Source organism: Theobroma cacao, chromosome 2, assembly GCF_053813885.1.
Source record: "Theobroma cacao isolate CCN51 chromosome 2, ASM5381388v1, whole genome shotgun sequence".
Taxonomy (NCBI): Eukaryota; Viridiplantae; Streptophyta; class Magnoliopsida; order Malvales; family Malvaceae; genus Theobroma; species Theobroma cacao.
Window position 1 is genome coordinate 48,294,238 of NC_142640.1, and position 19,949 is coordinate 48,314,186.

The 19,949-nt window shown below is 32.6% G+C and overlaps 3 protein-coding genes and 1 non-coding gene across 6 annotated transcripts; 2 read left to right on the forward strand and 2 right to left on the reverse strand.

Annotated features, from left to right (window-relative positions):
• Positions 1-6,785: 6,785 nt before the first annotated feature.
• LOC18610129 (6-phosphogluconate dehydrogenase, decarboxylating 2) lies at positions 6,786-10,452 on the reverse strand. Of its 2 annotated transcripts, none has more exons than XM_007045623.3 (2): positions 10,233-10,452; positions 6,786-8,567 (listed from the first exon to the last, which is right to left on the reverse strand). In XM_007045623.3, the coding sequence occupies exon 2, from the start codon at positions 8,559-8,561 to the stop codon at positions 7,104-7,106; it is 1,458 nt and encodes a 485-aa protein (XP_007045685.1). In that variant the 5' UTR covers positions 8,562-8,567; positions 10,233-10,452; the 3' UTR covers positions 6,786-7,103. The 2 variants fall into 2 exon arrangements, with proteins under 2 accessions (XP_007045685.1, XP_007045684.1); XM_007045622.3 differs by having other exon boundaries at positions 6,786-8,570.
• Positions 10,453-11,352: 900 nt separating this feature from the next.
• LOC18610130 (Acyl-CoA N-acyltransferases (NAT) superfamily protein) lies at positions 11,353-13,059 on the forward strand. The gene is made up of 2 exons (XM_007045624.3): positions 11,353-11,956; positions 12,220-13,059. The coding sequence occupies exon 1, from the start codon at positions 11,424-11,426 to the stop codon at positions 11,949-11,951; it is 528 nt and encodes a 175-aa protein (XP_007045686.2). The 5' UTR covers positions 11,353-11,423; the 3' UTR covers positions 11,952-11,956; positions 12,220-13,059.
• Positions 12,268-14,362, reverse strand: LOC18610131 (chaperonin 60 subunit beta). Of its 2 annotated transcripts, XR_001926846.2 has the most exons (3): positions 13,995-14,362; positions 13,421-13,602; positions 12,268-12,467 (listed from the first exon to the last, which is right to left on the reverse strand). XR_001926846.2 is itself a non-coding variant. In XM_088804059.1 (2 exons), the coding sequence occupies exon 1, from the start codon at positions 14,162-14,164 to the stop codon at positions 14,015-14,017; it is 150 nt and encodes a 49-aa protein (XP_088660185.1). In that variant the 5' UTR covers positions 14,165-14,354; the 3' UTR covers positions 12,268-12,467; positions 13,995-14,014. The 2 variants fall into 2 exon arrangements, 1 of the variants encoding a protein (XP_088660185.1); XM_088804059.1 differs by lacking the exon at positions 13,421-13,602 and having other exon boundaries at positions 13,995-14,354.
• Positions 14,363-17,745: 3,383 nt separating this feature from the next.
• LOC148764357 (small nucleolar RNA snoR8a) lies at positions 17,746-17,841 on the forward strand. The gene has a single exon (XR_016024965.1). It is a non-coding gene; the product is annotated as a small nucleolar RNA snoR8a (small nucleolar RNA).
• Positions 17,842-19,949: the final 2,108 nt, after the last annotated feature.

The window sequence follows — 19,949 nt, forward strand, 5'->3', positions numbered from 1 at the left end:
TTAGTTAAAACGAAACTTATCATTTAATATCACACGGTAGTGACACAACACACTTATATAATATAATGATATAATCATGTAATATTTTCACCATTCACATTAATATCGTGTTAATGTCACGTAAATTTTTAACTGATAACAATTAATTTATTATTAATTATAAAAATTTATTTGATTTAAACATCATTTTATAAGTAATCATTTTCATCCCCTTGGAACGTCAATGCATGTTTAGACGCTTGCATTAGATTTTTTTTAAAAATTAAAGAATATTTATATTCATGAAATGTGATTATTTTTTTAATTTTTTAACCAAAATTCGATGGAATGAAAGCATTAAAAAGTCAACTTAATTTTTCTTTTTAATTTTTTTGACAAAGCTTTGTTTTTTTCATTTTTTGTGGTTTGTAAGCATCTCTTGGCAATAGAGTAAATGCAAAGATTCCTATTCCCACATTAGTTGATAGAATTAAGTAAGAAGGTATTTACAAAATGGGATAGTGTTTTCACCAGTCAAATTACAGCCTATTTGATTCCACGTGTCTCAATTCAATAACATTTAATGCTTCAAAAATTAACAGAACTTCGATTCCATTGATGATATTTTCCATCATTTTAAAGAAAGGGAAAATGACCTTGATGGTCAAGACTGGGCTGTTGCAGTTGCTGATGTACACCTGCAATAAGAGTCCCCCCCTCTCCTCCCATCCCCTCCCTAAATATAGGCAGAGCCCAGGCCCCTCCGCCCCGGTAGCTTTCATTTGATGTAAACTCCTAGATATTGTGGCTTCTTCACCAAGCAACATTTAATTATAAGTTCAGGTTAAATCATTCAATGTGGTTCTGGAAACAGTCGAAGCAAATGCAGGTTTGGTGTAAAAAGGGTGGGACTTATGTTAGGTCAGCAGGCCCAGAAAGAGGTTTGGCAACTTCCCATTCCCCCTCACTACCAGGCTTAAGGCACATGGCATTGAGTTAATGTACAGAATAAAAAGAAAGGAATGGCAGAAGCTGATGCTATCAACTGGCTGAAACTTTTGGATTTTCCATCTTTACCATCACCTTCATGGCTACCAGGGTGGCAGTCAGTTTGTTCTTTACAAGTCACATTCTCCCCCATCTTTTTGTATTTTGGATAAGCTTCTCTTTTCATTGCCTGTGGGCCAATACGGCAATAAATAAACTAGTCACACCGCTGCACCTCCTGACATTGCATGCAAGAGTCAAGGACTAGAACTATGACCCTATATCATATAGATGATTTCTGCCTAAGGTAGGGATTAGGGCCACAAGGCTTGTCTCATAGGTGGCTTAAAAAAATTACATTCAATAATTTTTTTAAAAAAGAGTTAATGTTTTAATTAATCTTAAATAGGCTCATTCATGATGTTAACAAGTTTTTGTCTAAGGCTGGTATAATCTTATACATTGGGCCTTGCTGTTGTGCTTACCAGATAAGAAACCTTAAGGCCCAGCTTTGAGAAGATGAATAAGTGAAGGAACTGGCCTAAGAATGAGTGAAAGTTTGTTCCATTGGAAGTACGAGGATCTTCGCTGAGTTTGAGTTCCCAAGGTCAAGTATCCACTTCTCCTAACATTTCTTCTCCAAGAATACAATAAGAGAATCAAGTTTTTTCTGCCACTGCAGCTAAAATCACCTTTACCCTCTAATGCTGAAGGATTGGAAGAAAGTGGCAGCTTGGATGAAGGAAATGGGAGTTTCAACTGTTTAACTTTGATTTCCTTCACCCTTTTAACAGAGTTTGAGTTAAGTTGGGGTTAACTCAAACCGTCATGCAGCTCAATTATTTGCATGCCTGGCTGCAAACTGAAGTAGGTTAATTACAGGTTTCAAGGAGAAAACCTAAGAAAGCTATAGCAGAACTTTGGCAGTCTCCAAAAGGTAACTTGACTAAGCAATCAGATGTAGCATCTAATTAACTTAGCAGTTAGCTCTCATCTGCCAAAGGCGTATATCCGTGACAATTTGCAACCTCTGGGTCAACCGAGAGGTCCCCTACCTCCACCATGGAATATTGCCAGAGGGGGGGGGGGGGGGCGGGGGCTCCCCCTGTTGCATAGAGAGCCATCAACTCCTCTTTCTCCTTCCCCCGTCCACCACTTATTTTCTGACCCTTAGAATGGAATCCCAACACTAGGTTATAATCAATAGGAATATAGGATGCAGTGCAACTCCATACAATTCAAAGCCAATTAAATGGATGAGAAATATTATCACCATAAAAGGATGGGTCACTTTAAAAAATTACTTGTAATTTTAAATAAAATTAGAGAGAAAACTAATGATAGTTAATTAATGATTAAGAAACCGTTTTGGCATTAATGCATAAGCATTATGGCAAGTAAAAGGGAGTGAACTAATTATGAGACGTAAAAATGGAGGAAGCTCCAATCCGTCGACCATTTTCAACAGTGGCAGCTTCGTTTTATAGAATTGGGTTTGCTTGATAAAGTTCACTGCAGCAATCACCAATGATTACAAGCAGTAACAAATGTAACACTGCCCTTTTCATGGGAATTTGCAGTCATTATTTAGTTCTAATCGTCCACTAAATTTTTTCTTAACCAGGGTGTTGCAATTTGTTCAACTGAAGAAAATTTTTAAGCCATGATTTCCATGGTTATGAGAGGTTCAAAATGAGGCAGCTTACATTATTTTGGTTTTTTGACCAGGAATGGTGTCTAATCTGGTATGGCCAGAGCCTGATTAGGTGAGGGCCTTGAATAGATCATCTCTTGCAATTTGTCAATGACTAATCACATCATGACACAGCTCTTCAGATCACCTGTTTAATCTATTTAAGTGAGATGGAAGGCTATTATTGCTTCTTGAATGTCTTCATTTTCTCACAAGAAACAAAAATATCATGTGGTTTTGTAATTTAAGATAGCCTACTATTTCTGACAAAATTGAAGCTGATTATTTTACTAGTTAGACTAATTAAGAAAGCATGGTTGCAAAGAAACTGGGAAGATATTAGTTTGTCCTTGATCTTTGTTAGGCAGGCTTGCATCCCTGGACTCCAAGAAGGCCTCTTTCAACAATCAGCAGGCAAATGTAAAAGGTCATTCTGTGAGCAACATGGAAATTGCGGAAATCAAGAAACCCAGAAAAACAGTGAATAATCTACATTGTTTTAAATGAGGGAACATATTCAGATATTGTAAAGCAAACAGCAAAGATGCAATTAATGAGAAAGTTTTCCTGTTTAGGGCCACGTTGTCTAATTATGAGAAGGGGCACATGGATCCCCAAAAGGGTGAGCATTAGAAAGCAAGCATGACGCAAGGGCCCTCACTAGGTCAGCTTAAGCAGAAACAAATCTGTGAAAAGACAAAAAAGCAGAAACCTATAGGGATATGGCCATTTAATGGTGGGCAAGGCATGCTCATTAAGTCACATGATTAGGTGAAATAGGGACAAGACACTTCATAAAGTCAAGAATTAGGACAATTACTTGCATCTCCAAGGCTTGTTTTCGATGTGATAAATGTGATTAGCAGCAGCAGCCGCCCCATGGAGGAGTTACTGCTAACATCTGCCCAAGAAACAAGAAGACATGGGATTACTTTTGGGGAAGACTGAAAACGGAACAACAAAAACAGAAGGCTAGAAGCTAAAACAACCTTTTGCCAACGTCAGATACTCCCCATGCAATACAAAGTGCCCAAACCACCCTGTTAGGTTCCTTGCATTATTTAAAAAGGGAAGGACTGATGCTTGTTCGTGACATGACACAGAGGAATTAAATAGGAGTGAATAATGTTAACATTAAGGAAATAATGAAGAGTTACTGTTCTAACCTATTTAAGAAAATGGGTCTAATATATATTCTCCTTGTTTCTTGGGTGGGCTCATCTGATTTCCACCTTCTGGTTCTTACTCTCTCTCATCTGATTTCCACCTTAAACGAAACGCTGCTCGTTATTAATGAGATAGACAGAGAGGTAAAGGTTCTGGTATTTTTCAGGTAAAGAAGGATACTAACCAAGTGAAAACACTCTTGTTCTTTTCTCCTTCCACGTTTCAGAACTTAGACTTTTATCATATTTATGAGATGCAGGAACATATATATCACCAAAAGTTTGTCTTCTAGTGATTAAATTCAGAGAATTAATGGTGCTAGGATTGCTCTAGCCAGTGATTGCAAGAGCTTTATGAGCATTGTAAGGGTTAGGTTCCTTCGACCAATGTGTGTAAAGGTGCATTTGTTTGACGAAGGCCAAGACTCCAGAGAGACAAAGCTATAAGTCCACTTTCTAGGTAATAAACAAAGTTCTACACTACACTTTGTACTAGAAATATTTAACACGTTTTCTTAACCTAAGACTTTTCTCTCTTTTGTTTTAACTTTGCATCCTGTCCGCTGGCTCCAGTGGCTGCCATGGAGGCTTCTCATATCCTCGGAGGCATGGAAGATGAAAAACATAGCAGCAGTGAGTCTGGTTGGACCATGTATATTGGCTCCTCCACCAGAGAAAACGATCGCTACAATTACATTGATGAGTACGATTGTGATACTCATGAACAGGAAGAAGACAACCACAAAAATCATCGCGGCAACTATGACGGTAACAGCCACAATGATGATGAGAGTGATGACTCAATGGCTTCAGATGCCTCTTCTGGGCCGAGTCATCACAAACTTCCATGCAGCAGTGAGCAAAATCTGGGGATGGATCGTCACAAGCATGAAATGCTTAAGTCCACCTCCACAGAAAAACTTCACAAACAGGTGATCAAAAGGGACCAAAGAAGAAACAAAATTGAGAAGGAAAAGTTAGAGCGTAAGGCAATTAGTGCTGCTAGTCATGTTCGAGGTGGAGAGAAAGTGAAGACAATCAACATTATGAGCCAGGAAGAATAGGTGTGTCCCAAATTTCCCCAGCACTCTGTTAGTGACGCATGGCTGCTGATTCTGTTTCTCAGGATTTCACAAAATCAGCATCAATGTTGAATGGGGTATAGCTGGCTAGAGAATCTCATAGATGTTTCACGGTGAAGCATATATCAGGGTGTTTTAATGCGTTCTATGTAAGTTCCTTATTATTGTTACTGCTATTCTCATCATCATCATCATCATTATGAATGTTTTTAGTATTAAATTCTGTTGCAAAGATTGTTACATGAGAATTGAAAAGAGCTAGAGATTGTATGTGACATACATACATAGATACATAGCGTATATATGTTGGTAGCATGAAAAGAATGGCAGATAGTATGTAGTACTACAATATTAGTAACCATACAAACCCCTGACATAAAAATAAATGTAAACTTCCGTATATACTGTGCAATAGGTCTCCCTCCGGAGAAAAGTACTACACTACGTACAAGAGGTCCGCAGATTGATGCAAACTCAACAGTATGTACTGTGCAAGGAGGAAGTATTCTATTTTACTACTGAGACAGACCTTGACTTGGTGCAGTGAACTTTTCATTGATCAGTCGCGTTGTAGCCTTAAACAGGTGCTGAAACAGACCTTGGTGACTTGGTTGGTGATGAGACAGCTAGAAATGGTTTGATTAGCACTGATTACCTCTTCAACAAACCTAAAAGATCTTGTCAAAGTGATTGTGTCTTATCACAACATGTTTTTGAGTATGCTTCATTTTGAGGCACATAATGCCCCCAAATATATGACTAGCAGACTTCTAAAACATAAGATTTTTTCTTGACTAAAATACTCTTAATTTTTTAAATTTTAATCGAAATTTTAAATAAATTTATTAATTTTTAAAATAAACTCTCCATTCTAAAAATATAAATACTGTTAACAAAAATTATAAAAAAACTAAAATTTCTATCTTTCATATTAATTTAAAAAACTATTACTATATTTTAAAAAATAAATAAATACTCCCCAGCACTGCAAGAAAAGGCGGTACTCCCACGCGAACCCTTGGGAGTCCCATTCGGGTTCCCAGGGGAGGAGTTTTGTTTTTTAATTAATAAAATTATATAATAATAATTTTAAAAATTAATCAAAAATAAAATTATCTATTTACTCTTATTAAATCATTAAATTGATAAAAACACGTAACGATTGATTAATAATTAAATTTACGTGCCTAAAAAAAAAAATTTATGACAAAATGTTTATTTTAAAAAATAATAAATTTTTATATAACTTCGATCAAAATTAAAATATTTTACCTATTTTTTCTTTCCCAAATCTCCAGAGGCTCCTACAAATCAGAGAAGGCATCACCTATAAGAAGCCCTTTACAAACTCAAACGGGCATAAGAAAGGGGAACATGGTGGGGCTGTGGGGACTGGAGGGGGGCTAGGTCTAATCATCGCCGGTAGTGAAACAAAGCAATGCTTGTAAAAGTGATCCAACCACCAACCCCACCTTAAAATTAGAAGGGAAAAGCTGGGAGAACAAGTTGGAGGTTTTTGAATTCTGCAGATTGTTGGTGTAGGAAAAAGCAGAGTTAGAAAATCAGTCAATCCAAATTCATAGTGAACCCTGCAACACCAAGCATGAAAGTTGATGAGCTTGGGTTTATCCAAGAAAAGTGTGGTATATTTCTAGTAAGGATTTTAAAAGCACTTTAGTTAAACTATTCATGACCCATTTAGGGCTGCATGGCCTTTCCAGGCTACAAAACAGTCTATAGAATCTTTTCCCATAGATCAAGTATAAGAAATTCAAAATTTCTTTTAATGCTTAAAGGTGTCGAAGTTTATCATTTACAATGATATATGTGCATCAAAATTTCAAAAGGCCTGAAAAAGGAGTCCAGGACAAGAGAAGAAGCAACAACAGGAAAAATAAGATATAATAGTGATTCAGTTTTCAACAAGCAGCAGATAGAACTTATTTTATCCCTTCAAAGGGGAATGTAAAAGCTCATATTCTGCAGAAGGGGCAGACAATTAAAAGTAAAACGACTATGCCAGCTGGGCTTGTACAGGGAGATGAACAATAAAAGGACTGTGTCCAAAAATTGAGTTGATATCATTGCCAGACAACAAAATGAAATATTACAGTCCTTGAGCCATTAAGCAGTATAATTAAGTTCAATGGCAATGTTTCACTGATGCAAGTTACACCTGTCCACTACAGAAAACTTTTAGATTTTTGACTGTTTAGCAATCTTGAACCATTCAGTGTGGAAGGATCCTGAGACATCAATCCTCTCATAAGTATGAGCTCCAAAGTAATCTCTCTGAGCCTGAACTAAATTAGCAGGCAGCCTTTCCCTGCGGTACGAGTCAAAATAAGCAAGGCTAGAGGACATACCAGGAGTGCTAATACCTGAATTGATAGCAAGGGAAACAACTCTTCGCCAAGCAGACTGTCGCTCTATAATCTCCTTAGCAAACTCCGGATCAACAAGAAGATTTGCCAGGTCTGGGTTTCTATCATAGGCCTTCTTTATACGGTCCAAGAAAACAGCACGAATGATGCAACCCCCCTTCCAGATCCGAGCTAGCTCCCCAAGTTTCAAGCCCCACCCCTTCTCAATACTCTTTGCACGTATCAAGTTCATTCCTTGTGCATAGCTACATATTTTAGATGCATATAGAGCTTGTCTCACATCATCAATTAACTTTTTCTTATCAACAGCTACGTCAGCCAGAATGTTACTAAAGCCCCTGGATGTGAAAATCTTGGCAGCTTCAACTCTCTCCTCCTTCAAACCACTAAGGAATCTCGCATCCAGGGATGATGCCATTGTAGGAGCAGCAATAGACAACTCTGCAGCTTGCTGAACTGTCCACTTACCAGTACCCTTCATGCCGGTTTTATCCAAAACCTTGTCTACCAGATATCCTTCTCCTTTGTCATCCTTAATTCCAAATATATCAGCAGTGATCTCTATTAAGAAGCTCAGCAGTTCCCCCTTGTTCCACTCTGAGAAAACCTGGTGTAATTCTTCATTAGAGAGCTTCCCAACTGATTTCAGTACATCATAGGCCTCTGCAATCAGCTGCATATCACCATATTCAATCCCATTGTGAACCATCTTAACAAAATTTCCAGATCCTCCTTTGCCAACATAAGTGACACAAGGACCACTGTCAGGAACCTGAGCAGCCACCTTAAGAAGGATATCTTCTATATATTTATAAGCCTCATAGGAACCTCCAGGCATCAAAGAAGGTCCATGCCTAGCACCTTCTTCACCACCAGAAACTCCCATTCCAAGGTAAAGCAGCCCTAATTCTGCCATGGCTTTCTCTCTTCTCTCAGTGTTTTCGTACCACTCATTACCTCCATCAATGATACAATCCCCTTTCTCCAAGTAAACTGATAAAGTTTTAATGGTTTGATCAACAGGAGGTCCAGCCTTCACAAGCATAATTATGACACGAGGTTTCTGGATAGAATGAACAAACGATTCTGGATCATGAAATCCATATAAAGGAAGATTCCCTTCCTGTTTAGCTCTTTCAACTGTCTCATCAACTTTTGAAGTGGTCCGGTTGTAAACAGAGATTGGGAATCCCTTCTCAGCAATGTTTAGGGCGAGATTTTGGCCCATGACAGCAAGGCCAGCAAGGCCAATTCTAGTAAGGCCGACCATTATAATCTACTGGATGATAAAATTTAACATCATTCGTTAAATGGCAACTTTATAAAACTATTTCTAGAATTATATAGATAACAAAGAGAGAACAAGCTTTGCAAGTGGCTTGAGGCTAATTCTTTGTAGACATTGCGACACTGAAATGTAAAGGCTGATATAGATATCCCAAAGCATAAATACAGCACAAAGTCTCATGGCACTAAACCCAACAATATAAGATTGAAGCCAGCCAAAACAGATTAAGAAAATGCACAAATATTGTATGCATCTATAGGATTCAGTAACAAGGATGCAACACAACAGATGATACTACTTTAAGATGCTTAAAAAGGTAGCTTTAAAACTTCAAGCAAAAGATCTACAGGCAGAATTTACTATTCCTTGCATTTAGGAGTAGCAGTTAGGTTTTATTTTCCTTTTCTTTGACAACAGGTGTCTTAAAAACAAATGTGCAGTTCAACTCATTAGCAGTTAGAAGTAATGACACAAGTGGAATAAGTGTGGAAGTAAGTCTATAGTCTGGGTTCAGAGTCAAATTCAAAACCAAACTTATTGATTGAGAGCAAACTACCATGCAAGCCATACAGGAGTAGGAAAAACTCTAGATATCTCCTCTTCTATGCTTCAAACAGACATGAATCAAAGTTTTCTGAGAGGAAATTATGAATATTTAAGTGTCAATAGATCAGGCTAACTGATTTACCTAAGAATAGCTCAAGGCTTAGTATTTTTATGAAAATCATACAGATTTTAGTTTACGTGCATTATGTGTAAAAGGAAATTATGTCTAAGCCAAAATACTCTAAATACTAGGATCAGTCTTCAAAGTGGAATCACTTTCTTAGGTACCTTCCTATACCTACATGGGCTATGTGAATTATTTAAGTCGGTATTATTATGATGATTATTTCAATAAAAAATCAGAGTATTTAAAGGAGCTCTTAACATCTTTCTCTGCATCCCTAGGGTGTATGCCTTACAGTATGAGCTAATTTATCTTCAAGAATCTATCGAGTATCATTCTTCAAAAAAGGAAAGACAAAAGGAATGAATTCCAAATATTTATTGAAAATTCCCAGACTCTAAATGAATAACCAATGCTGAAAGGCCAGGATATGCTGAACATGCAAAACAGCTACTTGAAACTCAATTTGAACAATAACTACATCAAATATCATTACAACATCCAATGATGTGAATCGACCGTATGATAAGATAATCTGCAACTTTGAAAGAAACTAAAATACAAATTCTAACAACAAATTCATGATTCTGCACAACCGTGATTCTCATTGCAAGTGAACCAAAAGGAAAATATCAACTTTAATGTCCTAAGAAGAATACATCACAAGTTTCAAATGTAATGACTCCATAACAAAGAAGCAGTAATCTATAAAGCATCAGCCTAAACATTTGAGAAATAAAATATTAACCAGAGGATAAGGGATCAAAGTACTTTAAAAGAATCAATCAAAAAGAACGAGACGGCATAGCTCTTGAGATCTTAGACCAGCAGCAACAGAAACATAGTGCATTATTACTTTACAAACCCATCAAAGATATGATTTTTTAATATCAAAAGACATAAAAAAGACTACCCAGATCAGTAATTCAAGAAAATATGCCTTTGGGTACACATAAATAATAGATAAAGCAAGCATTTTTTACCTCTGAAAACAGCCCGAAGGTATGGAAAACTCGAAGTGGGTTTTGCAGAAAACAGAGGAACTTGATTGGAAAATTACTTGGTTTTATAACAGCAAGAAATTTTGGGTGTGAACTTGTTTCACATGGAGGTTAAGCTTTCAAAATTGAATTGTTGTTATGTTGTTTTGCTTTCTCAATTGGATTGGGTGTCGTGGGGGGTAGGTGGTTTTGACCCTATCACGGACCAACCAACAAGATCCCAATCAATGGCACCCGTCCTTTTGAGTTATTTGTAAATTACCCGTTTTATTTTGGCAAATTACTTTTAATACCCCATAAATTTAAACTTACTTTTTCTTTTAGGCTTTTAGCTACAAATAAATCACAGAATTGATTAATTTCCGCCAAAGGGTTCGGTGTGCATGTTTGAGAACCGCCACTTTGGAGTTCAGTACACCCATTCTCCTCGCCAACTTAAAATCAATTTGCCGTACTTAATTAATTCTTGGCTTTTTTTTATAATATCTAAAAAGCTTTAAATTATTTAAAACGTTTGATCAAAAGTTTTATTTTTATTTTAAGTTAAATAAATTTTTATAATTAATAATTAATTAATTATTATTAATTAAAATATAATTTATTATTTTATGTCATATGATGTTAATATAATATGTTATAATAAATACTAACGTAATACACCGATATAATCATGTAATATTTTTATTATTCACGTTGATGTTACGTAAATTGATAAGAAATATTTTATTTAATAACAATTAATTAACTAATACTCATAAAGTCTTATTTAATTTAAACTAAAAATATAAAAATCTGATTAAAGGTAATGAACCCATTAAATCAATCTCTAGATTGATTTAAAAAAAAAACATATATCCATAACCATGTATTTCTTTTCAAAAAAAAATCAATCTTTCAACTTGAAATTTTGAATTGTAATAAGAAAAAAATGTGTAATTAATGCCTTATTTTTGGTAAAAATAATACATTAAATTAATTTTTAAATAATTTGTTAATTATCCTTAAACAATATTTAAATACTCATTAACCTAATTAATAATAATAATAAACATGGCCCACAAGTTCCCGCCAATCCTATTAGTTTTCAACCGACCAACCGCCCTTTACAGCCACAGAATCGGAAGCAAAACCATCTTCGTTATCCACTCTCCCCTCCTCTCGTTGTCCCAAGCAATGCTTTCACGTGGCATCGTCTCCCCATTCCGAACCCCCACCTTCCCTTTCCCAACGACAACATGCAAATACTCCATCTCCGACCAGGACCTCGAGTCGCGAGGCTTCTTCCTCCGCCGCACCATCTCCGACCTCAACCTCGACCACCTCAACTCCGTCTTCGTAGCCGTAGGATTCCCCAGGCGTGACCCGGAAAAGATCAAGCTGGCACTGGAACACACGGAATCCATGCTTTGGGTTGAGTACAAGAAGACCCAGAAACCCGTTGCCTTTGCTCGAGCAACGGGTGACGGGGTTTTCAATGCTATAATATGGGACGTGGTGGTGGACCCTTCGTTCCAGGGAATCGGGCTTGGGAAAGCTGTCATGGAACGGTTGGTAGAGGAATTGTTGGAGAAGGGTATTTGTAACATTGCATTGTATTCGGAGCCGAGGGTGTTGGGGTTCTATAGGCCTCTCGGGTTTGTGGCTGATCCTGACGGGATCCGGGGCATGGTCTACTCTAGAAAGCAGAGAAAGAAGAAATGAATACAGTATTGTTTTCTTTCCAATTTTTTGTTTCTTCGAATCATGGTTATCTTTCAATCATTTTTAGATATTTAAACTCCAGTGTATAAGATAATTATCCATACTTCAACAAAAATTCATATCAGAAAAAATTCCAGGCATATTGCTTTTAAGTTTGAGAAAGGATATTTGATTGTGGAGTTGAAAGTTATAGTTGCTTGATTAGCTTTAAAGCTTTAAAGCGACTTCAAAATAATACTGTATAGTTGAATCTTCTGTAATTGTGCAGGGTATAATATAGCAGATGTATACCAAAGTATATCAAAGGAAAACTGCCTTCATCTCAACCACAGTTCAATTCGTTGCAATGAAAGCTTTTATTGTTGAGTACAGGTGGAGTTCCTACACTGTCAATTTAGATACATAAAGACTGAGATCACAACCCATCCACCATCGAGTCCGCTTCAAAGGAACTTTTTCCCCAAGAAACAACAAACTGCGCTTTCAAACTTGCTACTGATTTACCACTTTCGACACCTGAAACATAGATACAGAGGTTACAATTTGCTTGATTTGCCTTCATCCCATTTTGCTTTTGCATGATTCAGGTAGTAATTAGCAATGTTTCATGACTAAAGCAGATAAAGCAAGCAAACAAATGGCTAAAGCAGTTGATAAAATCAGAAGAAGTATCTCGTTCGGTAATAATTCACTAATGAAACTCAAAATGGGGAAGGCAAGCATTGCAATCATTTTAGTAAGGAGCGATAGGACTCCAAGCATAAATGCTAATTGAAAGACTGGAATGACAAGATCTAGCCTTAAAAAGGTTAAGCCAATGAAGATTCATTTAGAGAGATAGTTAATGGGACTTGATACAGATGTAGTAAGAATAATTTAGAAAGGCTAACACTGGGATTCACAATAAAAATTGGAGCATTTCCTTATCTATTATATTCTTCTTAGATGAGTTGGGAGTTTTTGTGTGATGAGATAGTTTGTCTGCAATATGCTCAGAGCTAGGTGATTATATTTTCTGTCTTCGGATTGAAATAAAATTTCAATGCACCCAAGCAGAAAGCAGGAATAGAAACTAAAAGTGAGAAGAGATGGTGCAGATCAAGAAAAATACATATAAAGAATAATGAGGCAGAAGAGAATGGGGGGAAAACCTCAAGATTGTTAGAGGGGACTGCAAAAGGTTATATAGGTTCATTCTATATTCATCAGTCTTCCTCCACCTGATAGGAACAGAGAAAGTCCGTTACAGGAATCATGGCTCACAGAAATTTGTTTTTCAAAGAGAATTGAGGACAGTGAGAATGAAGATACCACATTATTTTAGTCCTATTAGGTTCCTTTCTCTATTGCTTTTCTTTTCAGTAGTTTCTTTTTTCAACCATTGATAGCACAGCAACAAGATGGAACAACTTTTAGTGATATAGTTTATTTATTGCTGTAAAATGGTTGTTAAGGAAAAGAGTTACAACCTTTCTTGGAGGAGTGGTGGGCTGTGGGGGAATGCATAGCTTCTAATTGCAGGACTCTGGATGTTAGCACCCCAGCCTGCCATGGTGGTCAGGAAGGCCAGTGATACCAATAGTGATTGTATTTGTAACTATTCTCCAACAAAATGTTGCTACATCAATTGCTTCACCATTATCAGCATCATCTACAAGTAATGAACGTTAAAATTGACAACACAACCATGTCAATCAGTGCTGCTAGCCTCATAAGCATATTTGGCAATGAAATGAGCTGAATGTTCACAACGGTTTGCAATTTGACAGGTTTGAGTTTGTTTTTAGAGTGTCTAGCTGTTTCCTGGTAGCCAAATATAGTAGTAAAAAGCAACCAGACATTTCAATTCTTCCTAGTGGGATTAATTCCTCAAACCAAATCCCCCTTCTCAAGTTTGTTTCTTTGCTTACTGGTCAAATAAACAACTAATCATAAAGCAATAAAATGAATATATGACTGAAATCAAAGAAATCTTAGACACCCAGAAGCTGATCAGAGAACAAAAGGACAAAAGGTGTTCTCAGAGAGAGTATTAGGCATTACCCGAGCATTGAAACATGAAATTAAGAGGCACTTTTGGCATGGTGCAAGAAAGCAGCAGAGCAAAGAACAAAAGCAATGAAGGCAAAAATCCCCAACCCAATCATCAGAGAAATCCCAGCGACCACCAAATCGATGATGGACTGCAAGCTTAACCACAGCAATACCACCATCGTTTCCTCACTCTAGTTGGTGAAGATTGCTTGAGATTTCAAGATAAAAGAGGGAAATCCGAACAGGGGTTTTCTTTCTTTTCAGTTCTTGTAAGAAAGCCTGAGAGACAGAAATGGAAGAATCTCTCATCCCATTTCCCCGTCCCCCACCCTATACTTTATGATATGGGCCACGCGAGAAGAGAATCCAAGACAGGATACAAGTAGCTCAGATACGATAACACATGTAACTTTGGCATTTGGAAAGCTTCTAAAAATTGTTCTGACGTCAAAAAATTGGCAGTTATTTTTCCTTCTGTTTCTGGTTTTTTGTTTTGTTTTCTCTTTTCCTTTTCCTTTTTTCCTTTCCAATTTATTCCCTTACTTTTTCTTCATTTTTTCCCTTGAACTATTCCATTTGAATACCCAATTCTCTGATTTATTTTTATTTTTTGCGTTTGAAAATGAAGGAGATCAAATTGCAACAATGAGATCGATGAACCCAATAAAACCTGGAATAAGGCAATCTCATTGTTCTTTGCAATATCAAATCTCCTTCAGGTTCCACTGTGTTTCACATTATCTGCTTGAGAATGAGAACTGTAGCCAATGTGCCCTCCACTTCTAGACCTTTCTCCGAATACGTTTTACATGATAGGGGAACAAAATTTATTAATTTTAGACTTTTGGGTTCAATTAAAAAATATATTTAATTTGGATATTTTGGTTCCATTCCATAGTATGATTTCATAAATAGGTCAAACAAACAAATCAACAACGAAAAAAAATATTTAATGAAATCTACACACTATAATATTGAATCTAAGACAAGAAAATTTATGATTCTATGATGATTCCACAATCATAAATTTTCTCTAATTTCGATTAAAGTTCCCATTTAGACAAAAAAAAAAGAGAAAAAGGGAAATTGAGGAAAATCAAATTATAACATCAATTCCAAAGCTTTTCTTTACTATGGTGATATAATTTTAGTAAACTATTTTTGGTTTGTCTCTTAATTAATTTAAGTTGCATATAATTTTATGATAGATATCCTTTTAGTATATATGTTAATTTTATAGTGATTTTCAACTTTCAACTATTGCCTCTACAACAACACAAATTAATCCAGATACATTAGAAGTGGATGAATTTTGGAATTTGTTAGTTCAAAAATGTATGTTCATGTCTACTTAGCTATATCTATTTAAGTTCAAATCTTGATATGAACAAGATAAAATTTATGGAATGAGAAAGAATTGGCTTTTTATTTATTTATTTATTTATTTCTTGTGGTTCTTTTTTCGATTTTGAGTGGATGGAATTTGTTAGTATATACAATTTCATAATTGTGACAGTGATGGCTCAATAACTTCATAAGCTTAAAACAAAATATTCAATGAGACATTTTTATTGAAATTAAAGAATTTTTTTTTAAAACTTTGAATAACTAAATTCATATTTTAGATTTAACATATTCAAATATTTATTATGAAATACTAAAAATATTTAACTATTATAATCATTTTATATCTTTTAAATGATTAATATAAAATCAACAATCAAAATTTCTAATTTAAATAAATTAATTATCACATAAAATAAAGATAATATAATAATATACTATAAACTCTAAATAAAAATAAAAAAATCTGTAAATATTAGAATAATAGTACTTAATTGTTGAATATTTATTACAAATCGTAAATGAAGCTCGCAGCTTTATAAAAATAATAACAAAACAGACTTCTTGTGTATTATTTGAAAGAAATATGAAATTAAAAGGAAGAAAGAGTAACTGACAAAAGAAAAATTTAAGAGTGGATATTATAAATTAAAAAAAATAGTTGAAAAGTGATAAAAAAATTTAGATTTATTAGATACATAATTTAAAAAGTAAAAAAATATACTATTTTATTAATTATTTTTTATTTTACATATTTTTAATAGAAAATGAGATAATTAGTTCAGAATTAATAAGTATGTGGGAGTGAGAGGAAATAAATATTTATTAAATATGACAAAATAGATAAATATTTTTATTAATTATTTTAATTTTTATATATTTTTAATATAATTAACTATATTATTATTATTATTATAAAAATATGTCATCTTTTTAAATTTGGGACCTAAAACTCTTACATCGGTGACTTTACCCAAAGATTGATCTTGAATTGTGATCTTTATATGTTATGTCAACAATGTATCAATAATAGGTCATATTGACTTTTTTTCTTTTAAAAAAAAAGCCAAATCATTGTATTGATCATTGAATAATATCATCAAAGTCTGATCCAATGTTCATAAAAGTTTTTTTTTAAAAGGTAATGTTCATAAAAGTTATCAAGCAAAAGGATTTATTTGTTTTGTATTTGTTCTTTCCAACATTTTTTTAATAATTCTTAAACTTGAAACACTCCATTCTTATATACTGAATATCTACTTTAATATATCTATGTAAAAACATAAATTCATACTTATTTCGTGACAACTTTTGAATTAAAACACAGTAACATATCTTTTTTTTTTTTTGACTTTAGTAACATATCTTTTATAATAAAATAAATAGGTATCAACTCTCAGGAACATATTTTCTTATAATAAAAAAAAATTGTAACAACTTTTAGATCAAGTGTCCTATTCAAAGTCTGCACCACCTAATATAAAGTCAAGCTTGTGAGCAAATTATTTGGAAAGTTTTCAACCTTTAAACCATTATTATGAAATATTTAAAGGGAGAAAAAATGATCAAAAAGACTTATCCAATCTTTATACTCTTCAATTTTGTTTAATTTAATCTATGTACTTAAAATCAAAACAATTTAATCTTTTGATTTTGAGAATTACGTCAATTTAATACATTCTTTTAATGACATCTAATTTTACCATTAAATGATGACGTTAGAGATGATGCAATTGCTGACATGTCACATTTTGAAGATGTGACATTGAAATGATGACGTGGCATGCCATGTGGTACCAAGTGATGACGTGGCAATGTCACGTGACATTATATGATGACGTGATAGTACTGACGTGGCACTAACATACTAACTCGTCAATGCCACGTGACAAATTAAAAAAAAAATTCTACCACTTTATAAGAATTAAATTGAATAAAAATATATAATATAAGGACTAAATTGCATAAAATTGAGATATTAAGAGACTAAATTGAAAAAAAAGTTAAAAAATACAAATCTTTAAGTAGATTATTGATATGCTTATTAATAAGCAAAATATTTAAGTGTAAAAAATTTATGATGTTAAAAAATATATATAAATATTTGATTAAAGATTGCATAACTTATTTGATTATTTGATTCTAAAATATGCAAATTAATTTATCTTTTTTATAAAATTAAGTTTGAATTCTCCTTCTATAAAAAAATTTTATATCTGCAGTCAAATTTAGATGAATAACTTATATTACGTTAAAATAAAATAATATAAAATGATTAAATAAATTCTTTTTGCTTCTATTTATAATAGTATAAAAATTTGAAATTTATTTAATTTAATTTTTAACTTGAGCTAAAGTCAAATTAGCAAAATATGTTAATTTAATTTTTTCTTGTAAAAAAATGAAGAACGGAGATATGGAATTAGCGATGATTATAAAAGTAATTTCTTGTTTCGACTTGCTTAATTTGGACATGACAAACTTCTTATTACAACCATAGAATCTGAGTTCCACTTTTTGAATTTTTTATTTATATTTTATATTTGTATTTTGTTTAATATTTTCAGTTATATTTTTTAAGTTGAAAGTTTTTAGATTAAAAACTGCATTTATAGTTAATAAAGTTAAATATAACTGTAAATATTTGTACTGTTTTATTAATAAATTTTTTGTAGATCCAAATTAATAATTTAAATATAAATTTAGCAAAATTTGATTGTGGTATTTGAATTTAAATAAAATCGTTTTATAAGCAATTTTAAGTAAATTTAAATAAAAGGTAAATTGGGTAAGAGTTAAATAATTTCAAAAGAATGTGTGTTTGTAGATTATGAAAATTGTAACTAAATTAACATATTTTGCTAATTTGAGTAAATTTAAATAAAAAGTAAGAATTGAATAATTTCAAAAGAATGTGTATTTGTAAATTCTGAAAGTTATAACTAAATCAATATATTTAGTTATTTTATATTATTTTATTTTAATATAATGCAAGTTATTCATCTAAATTTGATTTTAGGTATGAAATTTTTTCAAAATTTTTTTTATAGAAGGCGAATTCAAACTTATTTTTTGTAAAAATATAAATTAATTTACATATTTTAGAATCAAATAATCAAGTAAAAAAATATTTATATATATTTTTTAACACCATAAATCTTTTACACTTAAATATTGGGCTTATTAATAAGCATATCAATAATATACTTAAAGATTTATAATTTTTAAATTTTTTTACTATTTAGTTCCTCAACATCTCAATTTTGTTCAATTTATCCATGTATCATATATTTTTGTTCAATTTAATCCCTATAACATGACAGTATTTTAAAAAAAAAATTTTTTTTTTATCTGTCACGTGGCACTGACATATTGATATGTTAGTGCCACATTAGCATTGCCACATCATCGTTAGGGATGTCAATGGGTAGAGTACTCGTTAATTTCAAGTTACCCGAACCCTAACCCTATTAAAAATCACATACCCTAACCCTATTAACTACCCCGAATAATTTAAAAATTATTATCCTAACCCTAACCTTAATATATTCCCACTACCCTATAATTACCCTAACCCATTTAAATACCCAATTAAATAAAAAATTATTAAAATTTTTTCATGGATACCCAATTAACTTTTCTAATCTCATAACTTCCTTTTAAATTTATATGTTATAAGTTTATATAAACAAAAGTATATATACTGTAATTAACAATTTTATAAGTTATAATTTTTGCAATGTTAATACAAAATAAAATCTAAATATATTTATATTTAAAGTACATATATATATACACACACGCATACATAAAAAATATTTTAATATATAAAATAGTAATTATATTCCTTATAAATTAACACAATATATAAACTATATATATTAAAAGACATTACAAGTTAATTAATAATAATAGTTTCATGAATTAATTTAATTAATTATAAGGATTTGTTCTTAATTTCATGTAATTAAACAAAACATTTAGGTTCCAAAACTATTTTAATCTCAAAAGCTTTCTTTAAGTATATATATTATAAGATTATATAAATATGGTATATATATTATCATTAATAATTTATAAGTCATAATTTTTGTAATGTTAACACAAAATAGAAAGTAAATATATTTATATTAAAAGTATATATATATATATATATATAATAGTAATTATTTTCTTTTATAATATGATATAATATTCAAATTATTTAAATATAATTAACAATCTAATAATTTTTTAATTTAAATATATTAATGTCATCATATTAATAATTAGAATAACCATACTTTTCATATATTTGTTAGTTTTTAACAAAAAAAATTACTTGTAAAGTTGGTAAAAATTGTAAATTTTTAATTTAATTATTAAAATAAAAATAAAATATTTATAAATAGTAATCGGATTCAGGTAATGGGTACCCAATGGGTGATACCCGAACCAGATTTAGGTACTGAAATCACTACCCGAACCCTACTTGAAACCGTTTATGGAGTACCCAAACTCGGTGTAATTGAGTAGGGTACCCACTGACATCCCTAATTATTATGTAGTGCCACGTGTTCATATATTTGTTAGTTTTTAACAAAAAAAAATTGCTTGTAAAGTTGGTAAAAATTGTAAATT